Source organism: Lepidochelys olivacea (assembly GCF_965140295.1).
Source record: "Lepidochelys olivacea isolate rLepOli2 genome assembly, chromosome: 10".
In the NCBI taxonomy this organism is placed as follows: Eukaryota; Metazoa; Chordata; order Testudines; family Cheloniidae; genus Lepidochelys; species Lepidochelys olivacea.
Window position 1 is genome coordinate 32,333,705 of NC_140420.1, and position 22,933 is coordinate 32,356,637.

The following is a 22,933-nucleotide window of genomic DNA, read 5'->3' on the forward strand; positions in this document are numbered from 1 at the left end:
GTATTTCTGGTATCCTAGCCATTCTTTATATACGTTATCCTGCATATGACAGTGTCTATCCGGCCTTCTCACATTTTGGGGGAAGCACTGGTGCCTCGACATTCCCCTGCCTAAGAAGAACCTTCACAGGACTTAGCCCTCATGGGGCGTAGAAAGGCCAGAAAGAGACGCTAACCAATCAGGAGCCAGCAGGTACTACTTCATCACTGGGGCTGGGACAGGAGAGGAGCTCCTTGGTCCTAGCCCGGAGCCCTGGCTCAGGTCAGGGTCCTTGTTTAAACATGGGGATCAAGTGGTTACTGTGTTTATTTACAAATTTAAAGGTGCAGACTGCCAAATTTTGGAGTTTACCTGTTAAAGGGCTGGTGCCGAGTATACTGCATAAGTCCTCCTGCTCCAGTGGGCCAACACACCTGCTGTTTTGCTTCCTTGTTTCCTTGTGTTGTCTCTGGTTGTAGAAAATGTACATCTCCCTCTTCCTTTTTCATGTAACAACATATTCTGTCTCCATGTGACTGTACTTTCCGTCTTGTTTTCAGCATTCGTGAAATCTTTGGTTGGGATAAGTCATTTCACATGGTCATCAGAGCAATAGAATAAAGGGTAATGGAGAAAATGCAGCAAATGCAATTGTTGTCAGTTTGATAGCTCGGTACGGGGCATATCACTGTTCCATCGTTCAGCTCCCCAGGTGCAGCATATTTTGGCATAGGGAAAAGTAGAAAAAGTAGCCCTCTTCTACTCCCTGTGGATAGGCGTCTCTCTGCCCCATGGAACAAGCAGCAAATCATTCTTTTACCTGTCTTGTTTCCTTAGCAAAATGCTCCTTTAGTCTTTCTTCCCCATCCTTGTCTTACCATCTGGCCAGCTCAGGACAGCATGCTGCCTTTTAGAGTTATCAGAAAATGTAAGGCTGGAGCTGTTTTCTCTAGTTAATATCAAATTATATCTATCTTTTTGCACTTTATAAAATGACAAAATATGACTTTTTTGAGGAGACTAAAACAGCAGCCTTTGCGTGACTTTGAAGAGAACTAGTTGCAGTTGTGTTGTGTCATTATTCCAGTTAGAGAGGATGCTTCATGGGAAACAGTTGCATTTTGTGCTTGGGTTAAGTAGCACAAACTCTGTGGGATGTAACTGAAAGGAAGATCCCAGCAGGCGAGAGGCCAAAAGAGTTCACCCTTTTTGGCCTCATTGGGCCAGGCTTACATGGATAAGTAACCTTCACCAGCCTAGATTGGTGGGTCTGGGACAGAAGCCAGGTATGCATGTTAGAATCCCCTGGTCTGTTAAATGAAAAGATGGTAACTTTTCTGCTACAAATTCCTGATGTTTCAGCCCTTTCGTAAGAGTAGTATTACATTTAACTTGTATAAGCAGCAAGGACTGAGCACTGGCATGCCTGCAACAGAGTTTGGTTATTCAATGATAACCACATCCCTGGAGTTTTCATTCTAGAAAATCACTTCATCATTAAGGAGCTGTGTAGATGGGGTGCGGAAGGAGGTCCCAGAAAGCAGAGCAGAACTCTGGTTTCATCAGTGGAATGCTGTTGGCATGGACCAAACTATCCCTTTGGGTTGTTCACCAGCCAACCCAAATTCTACCCTCCTAGCACAGCCTGATCACTGGTAGGACAATGGCATGCCAAGCTGAGATAGGATTCCCTTTAAGATTTTAAAGTTTTGGCTTCAGTTTATTGCTCCTTTTGCTAACCGATGGTGTGTTCTTCCTTCAGCGTACATACCGAATGCCAAAGGATATCCATGTTGAACCACAGAAGTTTGCTGCAGAGCTGATCAATCGCCTGGAGGAAGTACAAAGGGAACGTGAAGCAGAGGAGAAATTAGAGGAGCGCCTTAAACGTGTTCGAGCGGTTAGTAGTAGCCTCAGAATCTCTGGAAAATGGGAAATACAGGTTGTCTGAATAACTTGCACTGTGGGAATCCTTCAGCAGCAGGTGTATTGAGTAACACTACATTGTCATAGGTCATGATGCTGCTGAGCCGTATGATGTTTCACGAGAGCTTAAATGACCAGGTGGGACACCTGGGAATGTTTTTTTAGTGATGAGCCCTGGATTAGCCAAAAAATCATAGCAGGCTCTTAGCTCCATGGCAGGCTGGGAATGGGAGAAAGTCGGGTCAGTCCTATGTGAGACATTTTGTCAGAAAGCTCAGAGAGTTCACGGAGCCCCTTTATACTTCTGGTGTTCTGTGTTCCTAGATAAGTGTAAATACTATTTTGTAAGTACAGGATGTTTGGCTGAGTGCATCAGTGTGTTACTTAAAATCACAGTCTGCAACTGTATAGCTAGAGTCCTAAGCAAAATTAGTTTGTGCATCTCAGTTCCTAGAGGATGACTGTCCACATACTAAAATCACCACCCCTCAAAACCAAAGGGCTCCCCTGTTGGCTGCCTCAGCTGAGTGTCCAAGGACTCAATGGCATCTGAAACTATCATTTTACCCCTAAGGGTGGCATGTTGGCATCAGGACAAAGAATGATGCCAGCTGGTGTGGGGCAGGCTTGAAGTACCACTGCTCGCACTGTGGTTCTGTAGTCGGGTTAAGTGTCCAGGGCTGTCAATCAAAGATGTTTCACCAGCATAAATATGAATTTTATGAATTTGTCAGAAATTTCTTTTTGAGATGCTAGTGTAGTGGATTGGAATGTCTGATGTACATTGTAACTGATCCAGACGTAGATGGGTAGGGGATTTGAATGTCAACACAAGCGTCTATCCCCATATCTACTCCATGCTTAAATAGCTTGCTTTAGTACCTGTGAGTTGGCAGAGAGGAGTTGATGATGGTGACTTACCTGGTCTTTTCTGCCTAGATTCTAGGTGCTAACTTCTGTGCTAACTTCTGCTCTTCCTGACCTGCCCCCGACAGCTCTTTACCACTGGCTGATGCCCCTCAGTCCTGACTTGTGGTACTCTCTGTTTGTATAGTCCTGGACCTCTCTGCTCTCTCCCACATCCACACCATTGCCCAATGCCTTCACTTGCCACTCTGGTGTATTAATTTAGATGGAGTAAAGGGACCAAAGCGTCAAAAGTGCTAATGTGACCCTGAAACTGTCCAACATTACCTGTAATAAACAAGGCTCAGGGTTTGGTATACAGAGCCCTAAGCCTGCTTAGTGCCATGGCAAAAATGCCATTAAAAATCCTTTACCCCTTTATTAGGGTAGAGAAAAGAAGGAAACATTAAATCAGTTGAAATGTAAGGCTTTCATTTTAACCACATTCCATCTTCCCTTTCCCTTTAGCAGGAGAGAGTCTTTAAGGGGGAAAACCTGGTCTGACAGTCTCTTCAATTATATTAAACATGGTAATAACTGTCCTTTTTAGAAAAAAGAGCACTTAGATGAGATGGGCTGGAGCTTTTGTCGTTGCTGCTGTTGTGAAAAGTCCAGTCACATTTCCTAGAAGACAAAATGAGACCCATATGAGAACGGCAAAGATTAAAAATGCAGCTTCTGTCTCTGGTGTTGACTTTCACTTGCAACCTCACTGCTGGAGAAACACAAGGCTAGCGCACTGTTTGGACAATTGGTTACCTTTTCCAGTCCTGCAGAAGGGCTCAGTGAAGCTCAAAAGGTAGTTTCTTATACCAAGAGAAGTTGGCTCAGTAAAAGATGCTCCTCACCCACCCTGTCTCACTGCAAGACCTGGCAAACTTGTACCAGCCCCCGGCTATTTAGGGCATTGCTTTTAGCTGTGACTGGTCACAGCCTACAGCAGTGCTGCAAAAATGCAGTCTTGGCCAGCTAAACCTGACTCTTATGAAACAGAAGGCAAAAGGAGAGGGATAGGAAAGAGAAGAAATAAGGTGGGGAAGGAAAAGAACACCTGGGGGGTACAAGAGTGACAAGGCCTCACTTCCCAGATGGTGGTTGGGATTCAGCTGGAGCCAGTGAAGGTGGCGATGTCATTTGGCTCCCTCTGTCCTGCCTGGTCTGGTCAGGGTCTCTCTCAGGATTAGGATGAAGAAGGACAAACAGTGTCACCATAGATCCCAAGAGTTAGTGGGGCAGCAGCCAGAATGGTGAAGATTGCTCCTTCTCCTGTTCTCTTGTCTTTCATGCCCTCAGCGTCATAGTAGCCAGCTCCCCTTCAAGTCTCTGTGTGAGGGCGCCAAAGGGAGTGATGGGCAGAATAACCTATCTTCTCCTTATTTGGTTCACCAGTTAGGCCTAATTTCCCACGTGCCAATTCTGGTTCACTGATTTGTGGTCCCACATGTTCACCAAACATGATTTTAACACAATCCTTGAATTATATGAGAGGGCCGTTTTGTTTGGACTAATTCAGTCTTTCTGACTCCCTTTTGCACCTTTTCCCATTCATTATAGGTTATTGTGGCAGTTTGTTATAGGTTATTGTGGCAGTTTATTAACTTTAATTTACAGTTCCACAGTTAGGCTCACAAGTGGGGTAAATCTGTGGTCCCAATTACTACATGTTGTCCCAGCCCTCTGCCTCTGCTAGCAAACGCTGCCAGCAGCAGTATCAAAATCAGCAGATACCTATCTGCTAGAGCAGTGGTTCTCCAACTTTAGCAACCCAAGGACCGCCATTTTGATTTAAAATTTGTTGTGGATCCCCAAGTGCCCTGCTGCGCCCCAGGCCTTGCCCCCACTCCACCTCTTCCCCCAAGACCCCATCCCTGCCCGGCCTCTTTCTGTCCCCTCCCCCGAGCGTGCCCCGTTCCCGCTCTTCCCCCTCCCTCCCAGCGCCTCCTGCACACCGCTGAACAGCTGTTCCCCGGCATGCAGGAGGTGCTTGGGGGGAGGGGAGGAGTTGATCAGCAGCACCTGCAAACCCCCTGGAGTACTCTTGCAGACCCCTATTTGAGAAATGCTGTGCTAGAGAACAGACTGAAGTCTGTTTAAGCAAATTTTCTTTTTGACTTAATCCACATTTGAGCCCAGGTCTCGAGGTAATGCTGTGTAGTAAAATCGGTGGTACTCATATAGAACAATGTATCAGATGGTCAGTGCGTGGCATTAGGGATACAGAATAACTAAATATAAGCCTTTTTAGGTTAGTACTTAAAGTGCAGGGACTGCTGGTATCTTCAAAAGGAGAGCTTGAACCCTGATGCACCACAGTTTTTGGGGGCAGGGATGTCAGAACTGGAGGCCTCCTCTCAGTGCAGATCTCTGGGGTGGCTCGCTGAACGGGGCCAAAATTCAAAAAACAAATTGCAAAGCCTCAAGCACAGTCATTGGTTCAGCACAGGGCTTAGAAACATTTCAAAAGGTACTGAAACAAAAATAACTTTTCAGACCCTTCACCAAACTGCCTGCCGTTCCCTTTCCAAAGCAGCGTCAGTCAATGAATACAGGAGAAAGGAAAGTGAATTTAGAGTCACGTGATTTTGTTAAGGGAGCACAACCAGGTAATTTATATCCACCATTTATGGGTTTTTCTTAACATTTAGAAAAACCAAGCACTGGACAGTCTTCATCAATCCCTTTAAATCCCCAAGAAAGCGTTCTTTGGATTGTGCATTCCCCTGTGTCAGAGGCACTGAACCTTTCCAGAGCCACTGTACCCCCTTCAGGAGTCTTATTTGTCTCGTGTACCCCAAGTTTCACCTCACTGAAAAAACTACTTGCTTACAAAATCAGATATAAAAATACAAGTGTCACAGCACGCTGTTACTGAAAAAGTGCTGTCTTCCTCATTTTTACCATATACTTATAAAATAAATCAATGGGAATATAAATATTGTACTTACATTTCAGTGTATAGTATATAGAGCAGTATAAACAAGTCATTGTCTGAAATTTTAGTTTGTACTGCCTTTGCTAGTGCTTTTTATGTAGCCTGTTGTAAAACTAGGCAAATATCTAGATGAGTTGATGTACCTCCTGGAAGACCTCTGCGTACCGCCGGGGTACATGTACCCTCGGATGAGAACCACTGCCCTATGGTATTTCCAGCCCAAGTATTTCAGTGTTGTGCTGCTGAATGGCATCTAGAAAGTCAAATGCGCTATTGACAGACTGATCTAGCTTCGCTGTCTGACCTGAGTGAAATGTGGAAAGCAACCAGCCACATCACCAGTGAGAAGCATATCTGTGTTTACAGTTCTTTCCATGTTAATGTAAAGCATTGCTAGGAAGGGAACTTCCTTTAGCATCATTTTGCTCAGTGGCATCCCCGATTAAAACAAAAAGCACAAATACATCAGGGGAATCCTTTCAGCTCAATCTGTGGTCATTTGATAGGTAAAAAGGAGAGGAAATGAGATATTGCTAGTTCTACAGATTGTCAGTGTGTGTTTCTGCTCCTAGATCAATGGACAGGGCTGTGCAGACTTCCCTGGGTTGTAATGTCATTGCAGATGTGTTTTTTAAATGACTTGTAGCATTCTAAACCTGATTAAAGGAGCCTCTGAAAATATTGTAACCACCAGGCCCCATCTAGTGGGCACACCAGACCTGATTTGCATTATTCTGTGTTTTGGAAAGTGTAGTCTGCAGAGGCTGTGCTGTCTCCGAGCTTCATTCCCAGCAGCACTGAAATACCTGCTTTAGAGCTCACACAAAGAAAGGGCTTGGGCGTGTGCCTCCCAGAACTGTTTTCCTTTCATGCACCAAGACTCCATCACATCAGCTGCTTGCTGAACCCTAGATTGTTTCTGTGCAAAATCCAGCTGTTATCCTAAGCAGATAAGAAGACACGTTTTTATAATTTTATCTTGCAGCTAGTGAAGTCAAAATTAACTTGGGAGTAAAAATGTCCCAAATAAAATATAGGGATAATTTTTCAAAAGTAGGCACTTACATTGTGTAGACAAAACCATAGAAAATCATTTGGTGTTGGCGTCCGGCTGTGTATTTTCATGATGTATTTAACTACTTGCTTTTTGTGCCTGCTGTTGAAAATGTGGCTCTTAGTTTATAGAGGTTTCGATGCATAAACTATTGTGTGTGTACATTCACATGCATGACATTTTTTTACCATGGAGCGAAGGTCACTGGCACTCAGCCCTGCCCTGTGTTCCTTGCCGCCCTCCCAAAACTCAAGTGCTGGCAAACCGGGAAATTCAGCCAGGGAACAGCAACAATGTTAACTCAGCCCCTGTGATCCTGCCCTAAGAACTCCTCACCACTCCCTCAGTGTCTGCCAAGCAGCAGCAAGTCCCAACCAGGTCACTGGTGCCACCCAGAGCTCAGTTGGGGGCTATGAATGGGAGTGCTGCTGGGAGCTGTGCCAGGCACAGATACAATGGTAGGTTTGCTTAGGCACGGTCAATTGCTGTTACACTCCCAGTGTCTATAGCAGAGGTGGGCAAACTACAGCCCCTGGGCCGCATCCGGCCCACGGGACCCTGCTGCCCAGCCCCTGAGCTCCTGGCCTGGGAGGCTAGCCCCCAGCCCCTCCCCTGCTGTTCCCCTTCCCCCGCAGCCTCAGCTCACTGCGCCGCTGGTGCAATGCTCTGGGTGGCGGGGCTGCAAGCTCTTGTCAGGCAGCGCAGATGCAGAGCTGCGGCCTGACCCGGTGCTCTGTGCCGTGCAGTGGCATGGCTGGCTCCAGCCAGGCGGCACAGCTGCCTGTCCTGGTGCTCTGGGCGGCACGGCTGTAGCGCCACCAGCCACCGGTGCTTCAGGCAGTGTGGTAAGGGGGCAGGGAGCGGGGGGGTTGGATAGAGGGCAGGGGAGTTCGGGGTGGTGGTCAAGGGGCGGGGGTATGGATAGGGGTCAGGGCGGTCAGAGGGCAGGGAACGGGGGGGTTGAATGGGGGCAAGGGTCCCGGGGGAGGGGGCAGTCAGGAAGAAGTGGAGGGGTGGATGGGGCGGAGGGGGCAGTCAGGAGCAGGGGTTCCAGGGGCGGTCAGGGAGAGGGGGTGGTTGGAAGGGGCAGGTGTCCTGGGAGGGGGCAGTTAGGAGTGAGAGGAGGGGTTGGATGGGGCAGCGGGAGGCAGTCAGGGGCAGGAGGGCTGGGGGCCGTCAGGTCAGGGAGGGGTGGATGGGACAGGAGTCCGGGGGGGCCATCAGGGGGCAAGAAGCAGGGGGGGTCGGATAAGGGGGCGGGGACCGGGCCACGTCTGGCTGTTTGGGGAGGCACAGCCTCTCCTAACTGGCCCTCCATACAATTTCAGAAATCTGATGTGGCCCTCAGGCCAAAAAGTTTGCCCACCCCTGGTCTGTAGCCATCTCCACAGGGACAGCGTTAAGGCTGCGGCTGTGTTGGGTGGGAAGGGTCCCTCTCATTCAGTGTTTGAACTTTGAGAATGACTCTCTCCTGCAGTGGAAGGGGGTGAGGCACACAGGGCAGGGCTGAGCGCCAGCCACCTTCACTCCATGTCAATGTAGCTTTCTTGTGTGTGACTTCCTGTTGTTTTGGAAAATGGTAGTGGTGTGGGGGCCGTGATTGAGGGACAGGTGTGGATGTGTTCCTGGGTACCCCTCCCAGCCCCTCATCTCCCAGCTAAAGTCAACACCAGGGCATAAGGGGAGCCCCAATCTGCCTACCACCCGTATAGGGGAAGCGGGTTCCCCCTCAGAATTCCAGCCCCCCATGAGCAGCACGATTGAGGGAACAGAGAGAGCCCCATAATCCTTTCCCCACATTGGAACATGTGGAGACTCATACCATGTTCCGGGAGCATTACCCATCATCAGCTCCACCCAGTCTTGTGCTTTTTTCCACGTGACATGCACCAAGCTTGCTTGTTCTCAGCTTCCCATGTTCCAAGCACTATGAAACTCGTTGCCGGAGGATGTTGTGAGGGCCAAACCTATAACAGGCTTCAAAAAAGAATTAGATAAATTCATGGAGGATAGATCCATCAATGGCTATTAGCCAGGATGGGCAGGGATAGTGTCCCTAGCCTCCATTTGCCAGAAGCTGGAAATGGGCGACAGGGGATGGATCACTTCCTGATTACCTGTTCTGTTCATTCCCTCTGGAGCACCTGGCACTGGCCACTGTCGGAAGACAGGATACTGGGCTAGATGGACTTTTGGTCTGACCCAGTATGGCCGTTTTTATGTTCTTTGTTCTTATGATACACCCATTGCACAGGTAAATTCCTATGCTTCACTATAGGCCAGCATCATTTCCAATTCCAAGTGCTTCCCTTCTGCCTTTCCTTGGACCCATGGTCGTTCTCAAAGGTAAGTGGTGGCTTACCTCTGACAAGAAGTGATCCTAATCTTCCCGTACCTCAACAACTTGCTACTCAAGGGCTGCTCCTACCAAGCAGTGCTATCTTCCACCCAGATGACACTCCCTCTATTACAGAGGTTTGGTCTGCAGCTGAATTTAAAAGAAAAATCTATGTAAACCTCTAAAGTTTATAGGGGCACATATAGGCTCATTGACAGTCAGAGCCTGACTTCCCTTAGGCAGATTTGTAACATCCGGTCTAGTATGGGCAATTCAGGGGAGCCCTGGGACCACAATAAGAAACTGTCTACAGCTGCTGGGACATATGGCAGTTTGCAACTTTTTTGACCAGTCACGCAAGGCTATGCCTCCGCTGCTTCCAGGGCTGGCTCAGAACGATCTATTCCCCTGTCAGACGGCACCTTGGAGGGACAGGGGACAGAGGGAGGAACTCCCTAGACTCAGGGCAGATGGACAACTCAGGAAACCAGTCTCCACATCTATTTCAGGGCTATCTCCACGGTCTCCACATCTATCACAAGGAGCTCAGGGCTGTCAGGAATGCTTGCCTTCATTTTCAGCCCCTCACCAGGGGCAAATCAATCAGGGTCATGACAGACAACGTACCCTCTATGTTCTCGATCAATAAGCAGGGAGAAGCAAGATCCCGCTCCCTGTGTGCCGAACCCATGAAGCTAGGGAACTGGTTCATAGTTCATCAGATCCAAATTTCAGCAGTCTGCTTCCAGATATTCAGAACACCACAGCCAGTGTCCTCAGGAGCAGCACTTCTCTCAGGACTACGAATAGAAGCTAGACGCTCAAGTTCTCTACAGCATATTCCAAAGATGGGGACTGGCAGATGTAGGTCTCTTGGCCGCCTCTAGAAACAGGAAGTGTCCTCTTTTTTGAAGAAGGGTCTATTCTGTGCATTTTCCGCAGTGTCGCTGATACCAGGGGTGATGAACAAAATCAGACAGGAGACAGACAACATTATCCTGTTCTCTGCTCCATTTATCTGTGAAGACGACGTTTTTAGTAGTCATCACGTCGGCTCATAGGGTCGGGAGATTGGAACCCTGATGGCAGATCCCCTCCGTGATGGTATTCTTCAAGGGCAAAGTGTCTTTACATCCACACCCTAAATTCATGCCTAAGGTTCTGTGGCAGTTCCACGTTGACCAATCTGTTTATCTACCTGTGCTCTTTCCAAAGCTGCACAGCTCTCTGTAGGAATCCTGTTTCCATACCCTGCATGTTAGAAGGGTGTTGGCTTTTTATTATGTAGATTGGACCAAGCAATTTAGAAAGTCATCAAGGCTCTTCATCTTCTTTGCATATAGATCCAAGGGGTCCATGATCTCTGCTCAGACTATCAAGGTGAATATCTGGATGTATTATCACATGTTATGATATCAGGCGTTCATCCTCCCAAAGAGTGGTAGCACATTTGATCAGATTACAAGCAACATTCACAGCATTACATAAGAATATGCTGGTATCTGAGATATGTAGGGCTCTACGTGAGCCTCAGTACATACGTTTTTAAAACATTACACTTTAATCCATGCCACCAGATTCGATGTGGCACTTGGTTTTGCAGTACTGTCTTCAGTTCTAGTCTCAGTTCCAAGGCTCCCTCCTCCCTCGGGGGATACTGCTTGGAAGTCACCTGAAGTGGAGCACCCAAGGGACACATGAAAAAGAAAAGGAGGTTACTCCCTTTGTGCAGTAATTACGGCTCTTTGAGACGTGTCCCCCTTTGGGTGCTCCACTACCTGGTTCGGCTGAAGGTGGTTCCACCCACACACTCCTATGTAGCCTTGGTGTACGGCACAGGGAGCACGCATGGTCTGAACCGACACTGCCAACTGAAAATCTCTGATCGAGAGCTCAAGAGGCGCATGCGTGCCTGAAATGGAGCATCCATAAGGGGACACATCTTGAAGAACTGCAGTTACTGCACAAAGGGAGTAATCTCTTCTTCTCAGCTTCCCTGTATGCCTCTTACATGCATTGAGTCTGCCTGTTCTCAGCTTCCCCATGCCTTTCTCAGGGAAATTCCTGATGGGGAGGGGAAGGGATCACAGGCTCCCCTCCTCCTACCCCACTCCTGCTGCTCAGCAGGCTCAGAGCTACTGTCTACAAATATGTAACATCAAACACAGCACTTGCCTCCACAACCCTTGTGTCCCCCTCCTGATGCCTCCTCACCCCAAACAGAGTGTGATTGTGAACAGGGCATCCCCATAGTTCTTAGATCAGGTCCCTGGAGATGCCAGATATACTACAGATGAGGAAACTGAAGCACAGAGAGAGAGCTCAAGCAACTCGAGCCAAGAGATGCAAAGCAAGGAGAAGAAGGGTAAACAGGATGACCCACGTAATTATAGGCCTGTCAATCTGACATCAGTCCCGGGCAAGATAATGGCGCAAGTGATACAGGAGTCAACTGATAATGAATCAAAGAAGGGTTATATAATTAATGCCAATCAGCATGGATTGATAGAAAATAGATGCTGTCAAACTAACTTGATATCTTTTTTTGATGAGATTGCAAGTTTGGTTGATAAAAGTAATAGCACTGATGTCATATACTTAGACTTCTGTAAAACGTTTGAGTTGGTACTGCATGACATTTTGATTAAACATGTAGAAAGTTATAAAATTATCATGGCACAAGTTACATAGATTAAAAGCTGGCTAACTGATAGATCTCAAAATGTAACTGTTAAAGGGGAATCCTGATTGAACTGGTGTGTTTCAAGTGGGGTCCTACAGGATCTGGTTCTTGGCCCTATGCTATTTAACATTTTTATCAATGACCTGGAAGACAAAACCGTCATTGGTAAAATTTGCAGTTGACACAAAAATTGGGGGAGTGGTAAATAATGAAGAAGACAGGTCACGGGTAGAGAATGATCTGGATCACTTGGAAATTGGGGCACAAGCAAACAAATGTATTTTAATACATCTAAATGTGATATACACATCAAGGAACAAAGAATGTTGGCCAACCTTATAGAATGGGGGACTCTGTCCTGGGAAGCAGTGACTCTGAAAAAGACTTTTTGTGAGTCCAGGGATAGATAATCAGTTGAACTTGACTCCCAGTGCAACACTGTGGCCAAAAGGACTAATATACAATCCTTGGATCCATAAACATAGGAATCTCAAGTAGGAGTAGAGAGGTTATTTTACGTTTGTATTTGGCACTTGTGCGACTGCTGCTGGAATACTGTGTCCAGTTCTGGGGTCTACAATTCAAAGGGATGTTGATAAATTGGAGAGAGTTCAGAGAATATCCACAAGAATGATTACAGGATTAGAAAACCTGCCTTATAGTGTTAGACTTGAGGATCAAAGGGTATGTCTACACTACGAAATTAGGTCGAATTTATAGAAGTCGGTTTTTTTGAAATCGGTTTTATATATTCGAGTGTGTGTGTGTCCCCACAGAAAATGCTCTAAGTGCATTAAGTGCATTAACTCGGCGGAGCGCTTCCACAGTACCGAGGCAAGCGTCGACTTCCGGAGCGTTGCACTGTGGGTAGCTATCCCACAGTTCCCGCAGTCTCCGCTGCCCATTGGAATTCTGGGTTGATATCCCAATGCCTGATGGGGCTAAAACATTGTTGCGGGTGGTTCTGGGTACATATCGTCAGGACCCCGTTCCCACCCTCCCTCCCCCCGTGAAAGCAAGGGCAGACAATCATTTCGCGCCTTTTTTGTCTGCTGCCAGCCAAAGATGTAAAGGATAGATGGAGTGGGTCAGAACAAGAAATAGACCAGATTTGTTTTGTACTCATTTTCCTCCTCCCCTGTCTAGATCACACGGCAGTCAGTCACAGAGAAGGCGCAGCGAGGTTAATCTAGCCATGTATCAATCAGAGGCCAGGCTAACCTCCTTGTTCCAATAACAACGATAACTTTGGTGCACCATTTCTTATTGGAACCCTCCGTGCAGTCCTGCCTGAAATACTCCTTGATGTACAGGCACACCCTTTGTTGATTTTAGCTCCCTGAAGCCAACCCTGTAAGCGGTGTCGTCAGTCGCCCCTCCCTCCGTCAGAGCAACGGCAGACAATCGTTCCGCGCCTTTTTTCTGTGCGGACGCCATACCAAGGCAAGCATGGAGGCCGCTGAGCTCATTTTGGCAATTAGGAGCACATCAACCACCACACGCATTATCCAGCAGTATATGCAGCACCAGAACATGGCAACGCGATACCGGGCGAGGAGGCGACGTCAGCGCGGTCCCGTGAGTGATCAGGACATGGACACAGATTTCTCTGAAATCATGGGCCCTGCCAATGCATGCATCATGGTGCTAATGGGGCAGGTTCATGCTGTGGAACGCCGATTCTGGGCTCGGGAAACAAGCACAGACTGGTGGGACCGCATAGTGTTGCAGGTCTGGGACGATTCCCAGTGGCTGCGAAACTTTCGCATGCGTAAGGGCACTTTCATGGAACTTTGTGACTTGCTTTCCCCTGCCCTGAAACACATGAATACCAGGATGAGAGCAGCCCTCACAGTTGAGAAGCGAGTGGCGATAGCCCTGTGGAAGCTTGCAACGCCAGACAGCTACCGGTCAGTTGGGAATCAATTTGGAGTGGGCAAATCTACTGTGGGGGCTGCTGTGATGCAAGTAGCTCACGCAATCAAAGATCTGCTGATATCAAGGGTAGTGACCCTGGGAAATGTGCAGGTCATAGTGGATGACTTTGCTGCAATGGGATTCCCTAACTGTGGTGGGGCTATAGACGGAACCCATATCCCTATCTTGGCACCAGAGCACCAAGCCGGTGAGTACATAAACCGCAAGGGGTACTTTTCGATAGTGCTGCAAGCTCTGGTGGATCACAAGGGACGTTTCACCAACATCAACGTGGGATGGCCGGGAAAGGTGCATGACGCTCGCATCTTCAGGAACTCTGGTCTGTTTCAAAAGCTGCAGGAAGGGACTTTCTTCCCAGACCAGAAAATAACTGTTGGGGATGTTGAAATGCCTATATGTATCCTTGGGGACCCAGCCTACCCCTTAATGCCATGGCTCATGAAGCCGTACACAGGCAGCCTGGACAGTGGTCAGGAGCTGTTCAACTACAGGCTGAGCAAGTGCAGAATGGTGGTAGAATGTGCATTTGGACGTTTAAAGGCGCGCTGGCGCAGTTTACTGACTCGCTTAGACCTCAGCGAAACCAATATTCCCACTGTTATTACTGCTTGCTGTGTGCTCCACAATATCTGTGAGAGTAAGGGGGAGACGTTTATGGTGGGGTGGGAGGTTGAGGCAAATCGCCTAGCTGCTGGTTACGCGCAGCCAGACACCAGGGCGGTTAGAAGAGCTCAGGAGGGCGCAGTACGCATCAGAGAAGCTTTGAAAACCAGTTTCATGACTGGCCAGGCTACAGTGTGAAAGTTCTGTTTGTTTCTCCTTGATGAAACCCCCCGCCCCTTGGTTCACTCTACTTCCCTGTAAGCTAACCACCCTCCCCTCCTCCCTTTAATCACCGCTTGCAGAGGCAATAAAGTCATTGCTGCTTCACAGTCATGCATTCGTTATTCATTCATCACACAAATAGGGAGATGACTACCAAGGTATCCCAGGAGGGGTGGTGGAGGAGGGAAGGAAAATGCCACACAGCACTTTAAGCACAGCACTTTAAAAGTTTACAACTTTAAAATTTATTGAATGACAGCCTTCTTTTTTTTGGGCAATCCTCTGTTGTGGAGTGGCTGGTTGGCTGGAGGCCCCCCCACCGCGTTCTTGGGCGTCTGGGTGTGGAGGCTATGGAACTTGGGGAGGAGGGCGGTTGGTTACAGAGGGGCAGCAGTGGCAGTCTGTGCTCCAGCTGCCTTTGCTGCAGCTCAACCATACACTGGAGCATTCTGGTTTGGTCCTGCAGCAGCCTCAGCATTGAATCCTGCCTCCTCTCATCACGCTGCCGCCACATTTGAGCTTCAGCCCTGTCTTCAGCCCGCCACTTACTCTCTTCAGCCCGCCACTTACTCTCTTCAGCCCTCCACCTCTCCTCCCGGTCATTTTGTGCTTTCCTGCACTCTGACATTATTTGCCTCCACGCATTCGTCTGTGCTCTGTCAGTGTGGGAGGACAGCATGAGCTCGGAGAACATTTCATCGCGAGTGCGTTTTTTTTTCTTTCTAAGCTTCACTAGCCTCTGGGAAGGAGAAGATCCTGTGATCATTGAAACACATGCAGCTGGTGGAGAAAAAAAAAGGGACAGCGGTATTTAAAAAGACACATTTTATAAAACAGTCGCTACACTCTTTCAGGGTAAACCTTGCTGTTAACATTACATACATAGCACATGTGCTTTCGTTACAAGGTCGCATTTTGCCTCCTCCCACCGCGTGACTACCCCCTCAACCTTCCCCCCTCCCTGTGGCTAACAGCGGGGAACATTTCTGTTCAGCCACAGGCAAACAGCCCAGCAGGAATGGGCTATACTGAGTGTCCCTGAAGAAAAGCACCCTATTTCAACCAGGTGACCATGAATTATATCTCACTCTCCTGAGGATAACACAGAGAGAGAAAGAACGGATTTTGGTTGAATGCCAGCAAACATACACTGCAATGCTTTGTTCTACAGTGATTCCCGAGTATGTGTTACTGGCCTGGAGTGATAAAGTGTCCTACCATGAAGGACGAAATAAGGCTGCCCTCCCCAGAAACCTTTTGCAAAGGCTTTAGGACTACATCTAGGAGAACCGCAAATGCCAGGGCAAAGTAATCCTTTCACATGCTTGCTTTTAAACCATGTATAGCATTTTAAAAGGTGCACTCACCAGAGGTCCCTTCTCCGCCTGCTGGGTCCAGGAGGCAGCCTTGGGTGGGTTCGGGGGGTACTGGCTCCAGGTCTAGGGTGAGAAACAGTTCCTGGCTGTCGGGAAAACCGGTTTCTCCGCTTGCTTGCTGTGAGCTATCTACAACCTCATCATCATCATCATCTTCTTCGTCCCCAAAACCTGCTTCCGTATTGCCTCCATCTCCATTGAAGGAGTCAAACAACACGGCTGGGGTAGTGGTGGCTGAACCCCCTAAAATGGCATGCAGCTCATCATAGAAGCGGCATGTTTGGGGCTCTGACCCAGAGCGGCTGTTCGCCTCTCTGGTTTTCTGGTAGGCTTGCCTCAGCTCCTTCAGTTTCACGCGGCACTGCTTCGGGTCCCTGTTATGGCCTCTGTCCTTCATGCCCTGGGAGATTTTCACAAAGGTTTTGGCATTTCGAAAACTGGAACGGAGTTCTGATAGCACGGATTCCTCTCCCCAAACAGCGATCAGATCCCGTACCTCCCGTTCGGTCCATGCTGGAGCTCTTTTGCGATTCTGGGACTCCATCATGGTCACCTGTGCTGATGAGCTCTGCATGGTCACCTGCAGCTTGCCACGCTGGCCAAACAGGAAATGAGATTCAAAAGTTCGCGGTTCTTTTCCTGTCTACCTGGCCAGTGCATCTGAGTTGAGAGTGCTGTCCAGAGCGGTCAGAATGGAGCACTCTGGGATAGCTCCCGGAGGCCAATACCATCGAATTGTGTCCACAGTACCCCAAATTCGAGCTGGGAACGTCGATTTAAGCGCTAATCCACTTGTCAGGGGTGGAGTAAGGAAATCGATTTTAAGAGCCCTTTAAGTCGAAATAAAGGGCTTCACTGTGTGGACGGGTGCAGGTTTAAATCGATTTAACGTTGCTAAATTCGACCTAAAGTCCTAGTGTAGACCAGGGCTCAGTCTATTTATCTTAACAAAGATATTATTAAGGGGTATGTTGATTACAATCTGTAAGTACATACACAGGGAACAAATATTTACTAATGGGCGCTTCAGTCTAACAGATAAAGGTTTAACATGATCCAGTTGCTGGAAGTTGAAGCTAGACAAATTCAGGTTGGAAATAAGGTGTAAATTAACCACTGGAACAATTTACCGGAGGTGGAGAGGGATGGATTCTCCATCACTGGCGATTTTTAAATCACTTTTGGATGTTTTTCTTAAAGATCTGCTCTAGTAATGATTTTGGGCCAGTTCTCTGGCCTGTGTTATACAGGAGGTCAGATTAGATCATCAAATGTTCCCTTCTGGCCTTGGAATCTGTGAAGTCTGCACTCGAGTCCTGGGCAGAACCTGAGTCTCCTGGTCCCTAGTCCATTCCAGTAACCAGAGCCCCATTCTCCTTCCTTATGCAGCCCCTTCCTCGCACACTGCACTGATGTACTGTCAGGTGACCATTTCACTTCGCAGATGCATTGCCAAGGGCAGAGTGGCCCAGTGAATGAGATTTGGTCTGCTGTATTATACACCGGGGTCCTGATTTGATCTTGTGCAACCTCAGTCATTTTAGCTGCAAACTAATACCAAGAGCCGTGAGGTGCAGAGGAATATTAACAGCTGTCAGCAGAAGACAAGACTTGAATTCATAGTCTTTGGGTACCCTGGCCAATATACCTTCCACCAGGCCACAGAATAATTTGTAAGCCATTCACGTTATTTCAATGGCTGAACTGGCATTTGCTCATATCTGTGATGAGCCTGCTCCTAACTGGGACTAGCCTGAGCCTGCACAGGCCACCATCGGGCCAATCTCCACTTGCTCCGCAGAACCAAACAGACCAGCTAATAATCTTGTCTGGTTGTTTGGGGCCAGGACTGGGTGGTGTACACTGACTACAGGAGAGCTCAGGGACAGTGGCATCTGTTTGATTCTCCCCTCTGATCTCAATATGGGCATGAAAGGTTATAAGAACCTGTCATTTTTTAAAAGCTGGTTCTTGGCCGAGTGAGCTGAGATTTGCACTGCATGCTCTCGTGCTGCTCATGGTGGCACGGCAGCACTTACACTGCTTCAGCCATAACTGCAGAGTCGCTCCCTGGGAACGTGTGTTCGAGTGTAAATGTAATCCTAAACGGCTATTGCTGTTAGGCTTTCAGTGCTGCCTCTTCCGGCTGAGCTCCTCTGGGAAGGAACCATCCCATCATGAATGTCAGAGAAGCAGCTCATGAGTTGTGAGGTTTCCATAAGCCAGTAACAGCTGTGGTATCCCCATGCTAGTGCTTTATGCATTGTCTCCCTCTCATAGGATGTATTTTTAATAACCTGCATTAGCTACCTCAAGTGTCGCACTTCCCTGTTAGGGTTATTGTAAATGTAGAGGAAGGACCCCTTTTCTTCCTGTGAACTACCAGTGTGAACGCAGCATAGCTCATCAGGACATGTATGTCCCATTGCGCCACCTCCAAGGTCGGGCATGGTATTCTGTGTGTTAATGTTCTGCATGTGGTCACTGTCCTCACTAGCTAGGCCTTGTTCTATGACCCTTACAAATTAGACTTGTTTGGCGTTCAGTCTTGCCAAGCCCTACAGTGGGTGTGTCTGTATTGAAATGGCCCTTCCCTGACCCAGCTGCAGAGTGCAGGCTGGGACTGTCTTGGAGAGGGAGTCAGGGACCTGCAGCTCAAGGGGAGCTCAAGGGAAAGGAGGGTTTGAATTCTCTCCTGTGCTGACAGCCCCTCCTACTCTGCTTAGCTCACACATTTGGTACATGACTCCACAGTCAGTGGAGACCTATTTTCCTAGGTTGCTTTCAAACACAAGCGTGTTAGTGATGATTGCAGGATATGTGAATGGAGTCGTGGGGGAGGACTTAGTGCAGGATGGAATGAATTCCCAGGTATTCAAGAGCAGGTGCAGCAGAGGCAAGGGTGATGTGGGCGCTGGGCTGGAGTAGGTGGCTTACCAGCCTTTTCCCCTCTCTAATTAATGGGATGCGCTTCCTTGCCTCCGTTGTGAAGAGCGCCCGTGTGACATAAATGCCTGACACTAGTGAGGTCGGTTAGGTTTTATACTCTCAGGTATGGTGTGGCAAAGAAATCTTGTATTTCTTCCCTTGTTATATGCCAAGCACTTGTGACTTTGAAGCTAATTAATTGGGGGCGGCGGATGTCATCTGCAAGTGGGCAGTTAAAGCAGATGTGAGCCAATGTGCTCTGGCAGATAAAGCTCATGCTATGTTTGGCAGGCCAGACAGCTTCACTGAGCATCCTGCTCTGCAACTCATGGCTTACTGTCCCTGATAGGAGAGGGGAGGGGCAGATAAAGAAATTGTTTAATTCTCCTGAGTAAGTAATAAAATAAAGGCAAGATCCTGACTTCCCTATAAAGCAACTTCATAAGCATCTCAGTGCATCTTGGAGAATCAAACCATTTATCAGCTTCAAAATTCCTGGCTGCCAGCAGTGGAAAGTTTTCCTTCTTACTGGCATGCTCATGGGTTCAAATGGAATTTGGTGTTTTAAAATACAGTTATCAACTGCTCTCCATGATCCACTCGCAGACTGGCACAGTGAGTATTTGAGTTATAATCCCGTTTCTTCAGACATGTGAAGTATTTTGCCTTAGGCCTCAGAGGTCATGCATTTGGAAGGTAGAGCCTTGATTTCTGAAACCTCTCACGCTGCTGTCATCATTAAATTATCTCTCGTATCCTCTGCTTTTGTGTGATCAGCACTGCTTTTCTTACATTTTGAAATAATCATCTGAATGGTAAGTCCCGAATCTCTCCTGTGGATAGCCCTGCCATTTCTTTCCATTTTCCATCACTTGTTCCTATAATTTTTTTTTTCCTATTCAACAAACGCTTTTATTGTCTATCCTAGAACTCTTCCATTTTATCCAGTTTGCTTTGATTTGATACTTTATTAAATGCTCTTTGGGAACTATGCGTAAAAGATGTAGCTGCCTTTCCTTTGTTGGTCATTACAGTCATTTCTCCAAGGTACTCAGCAGTTTAAGCAGGAACTGTCTTCTCCTAAATATAATCAAATTATGGTTTTCAAGGATTTCCTTCTGTACATCCCAGCTGTTTGTTTATGATATGGTCAGAGAAACACACACACGCTGATAGTTGTTTGAAACAAGCCTATCTTCCTGTCTGCCCCTAATATGATAGACGACCTATACTTGAAGTTTCTCCTCTCTTTCCATTTTCCTGCAGGAAGAAGAAGGTGAGGACGCAGACATCTCTTCTGGTCCTTCAGTCATTAGCCACAAGCTGCCTTCTGCCCAGGCCTTGCATCACTTCACTCCTCGTTACTCCGAGATGGGTTGTGCTGGGATGCAGCTGCGAGATGCTCATGAAGAAAATCCAGAGAGCATTCTCGATGAACATGTACAGCGAGTAATGAAAACGCCAGGTTGTCAGTCCCCTGGACCAGGCCGCCATTCACCTAAGCCCCGGTCACCGGAAAGTGGCCATGCTGGAAAGATGCAAGGGACAATACCTCCAGGGCATGGCAAGCATGCAACAAAATCAGGAATGAAACTGGATGCAGCTAACTTATACCACCATAAACATATCTACCACCACATTCATCACCACAGCGTGATGAAACCGAAGGAGCAGATTGAGGCTGAAGCCACTCAGAGAGTGCAAAACAGCTTTGCTTGGAATGTAGATTCACATAACTATGCAACAAAATCCCGGAACTACACTGAAAGCATGGGCCTGGCTCCCAACCCTGCAGATTCCTTGGGCTACAGGTGAGTGCAGGACCAGTGGGAGTCCTATAGCCATTGCTTTGTAGAAAGGTCACTTGGGAATGGACTGCATCATGCAAATAAATGCGCAAAATGGGCTTGGGTCCCCGCTTGTAGCAGAGGTGTGGAATTCAGGAGTCACTCTGGGCTGTTCTCTGAGCATGGCAGTCCATGTTGGGACAGGGTGGAGTGCCGCTCTTCTCCTTGGCAGTCCGTTTCCTTCAGCAGTGGATCTCTCCACAGTCGTTCATGCCATCCCTTATCAGTTCTGGGGTATGTTGCTGCAAAGACTCCCTTTAAAGTTGCCCTGGAACTGCAGCAGCTATAGTGCACGGGTGCTGTTTTGCTCCTTTACTAGTGGTGATATTAATGTTGTATCTAGGCGCTCTCTGTGTGCTGTACCTAGGATCTCTGTGTGCTGTACCTAGGCTCTCTCAATGTGCTGAAGGTGCCTAAAAGTTGGCTTCTCCTCACCTCCTGCATTCACAGCCCCCAAACTAATGGCTTTGTTTCAGGGCCTTGTTAATGGGGAGTGTCAATGCAAGTGCGTAAGAGCCCTTCATAATTCAGGACCAAAGGGACTTGCTGGAACTTCCTGTCCCTGTCTTGCAAAAGTAACCAAGATTAGCTAGGTTGACCTAGCCCTCCATCCCAGCGTTCAGTCTGATAGGGTCAGGGCCGCCGTTTCTCAGTGACGGGGCCATTTCTTGGGACCATCTGCCTGAGGACGATCACTGGAGGATCTAAAATTTCTTCCTGTTCCCACCTCTCTTTCTGCTCAGGTGCAGGGGAGAATGCAGTGATGAGAGTTTGTTACTGTTCCATTGGGCCGGGTTTTGTTAGTTACATTATTGTATTATTCTTGTAGGCATCATCCAGATTTCATTCTGACCCCGCTGATGGGTGCTCAGTAAATCCCCTGTACTAATAAATGTCACAGTGTGGAACTAATTGAGAGGGCTGGCTGCAAGCCCCAGGTAGTAGGAGCTTTGGTGGGCAAACTGGCTGAGTGGGCCTGGAGAGTCACTAACTCCTCCCTAGGATGGGAGGTGTGGGGCACAGAATAGAGCAGCCTAAGCAACACAGCTCCTTTGATAGGAGGAGGAGCAGAGAGGCTGAAGCTGCTGCATTTTCCCCAGGAGGAAGGGGAGGAGAGCAGTTGTGCTTCCCCTTTAAGGGTAGGGTAGTGGGGGCCAGAGAGCAGAGGGATCGGGGCAGAAGCGCAGAGGAGCCCACAAAGCAGAAGTGGGGGAGGGAGACCAGAACTGATTCATTTGGAGGAGGGGGAGGGGGTGGGAGGGTGGAGGTTGATGATGGGCTGGCATGAGCTAGTTCTGCAGGACTCTGGAAGAGGGCTGCTCGAATACTCCACCAGGACAGGTTGGTATATAGTCCTTGGGGGGAGTAGGTGTTGAAGAGTCTAAAAGCCCTGCACTGTTCACATTGCAGCCTGGCAGCATCCTACAGGCACGGGCTCTCAGGGATTGCTGCGTTTCCTGGAATCTAGCCCTGATGTAAAATAAAGAGTGAGCTCTTTTGGTTGCAGAGAAGCTTCACAGTGTACTCAAGACATAAGCAGAGAGCCTATGGGGAGACCAGGAAGGAGTTTCCCCTCTGGGGTATTACTCAGTCATTTGCCCTATTCTGAAGCATCAAGGAGAACACTGGACTTGGTAGGCCTGGGGTATCAGACTCTCGATGAGTCCGCAGTCTGATCTTGTGTGGAAGGAAGAAGAGACCCAGACTTGGAGCAATGCTCCGATCTGGAGTGGCAAATCCTATTCTGGGTGGTATATTTCAGATCCAGAACTGGCCGGATGGTCTAAGATTGGGCTATGTTGCCATGTTGAGGCTAAGAGTTTGGCATTTAGCCCAGTCTTTCACTCCCTCACCAGGATGATCTGCCAAGCATTGCATCTAGGGCTGTCAAGTGATTCAATCGCGATGAATCGCACTGTTAATAATAGAAATCCAAAAATATTCAAATAAATGGTAGTTTTCTACATTTTCAAATATATTGATTTCAATTACCACACAGAATACAAAGTGTACAGTGCTCATTTTATATTATTATTTTTAATTACAAATAGTTGCACAGTAAAAAACAAAAGAAATAGTATTTTTCAATTCACCTAATAAAAATAATGTAATGCAATCACCTTATCATGAAAGTTGAACTTACAAATGTAGAATTATGTACAAAAAAATAACTGGACTCAAAAATAAAAATAAAACAATGT

The 22,933-nt window shown here is 47.7% G+C and overlaps 1 protein-coding gene across 5 annotated transcripts in view; it reads left to right on the forward strand.

Annotated features, from left to right (window-relative positions):
* AXIN1 (axin 1) overlaps nt 1–22,933 on the forward strand; it is a 179,766-nt gene that overhangs the window by 132,169 nt on the left and 24,664 nt on the right. For all 5 annotated transcript variants that reach the window (XM_084642291.1, XM_084642290.1, XM_084642292.1 and 2 more), the window contains 2 exons: nt 1,742–1,879; nt 20,152–20,696. In XM_084642291.1, the coding sequence (XP_084498417.1) occupies nt 1,742–1,879; nt 20,152–20,696 (683 nt within the window). The remainder of the gene's footprint in view (nt 1–1,741; nt 1,880–20,151; nt 20,697–22,933) is intronic.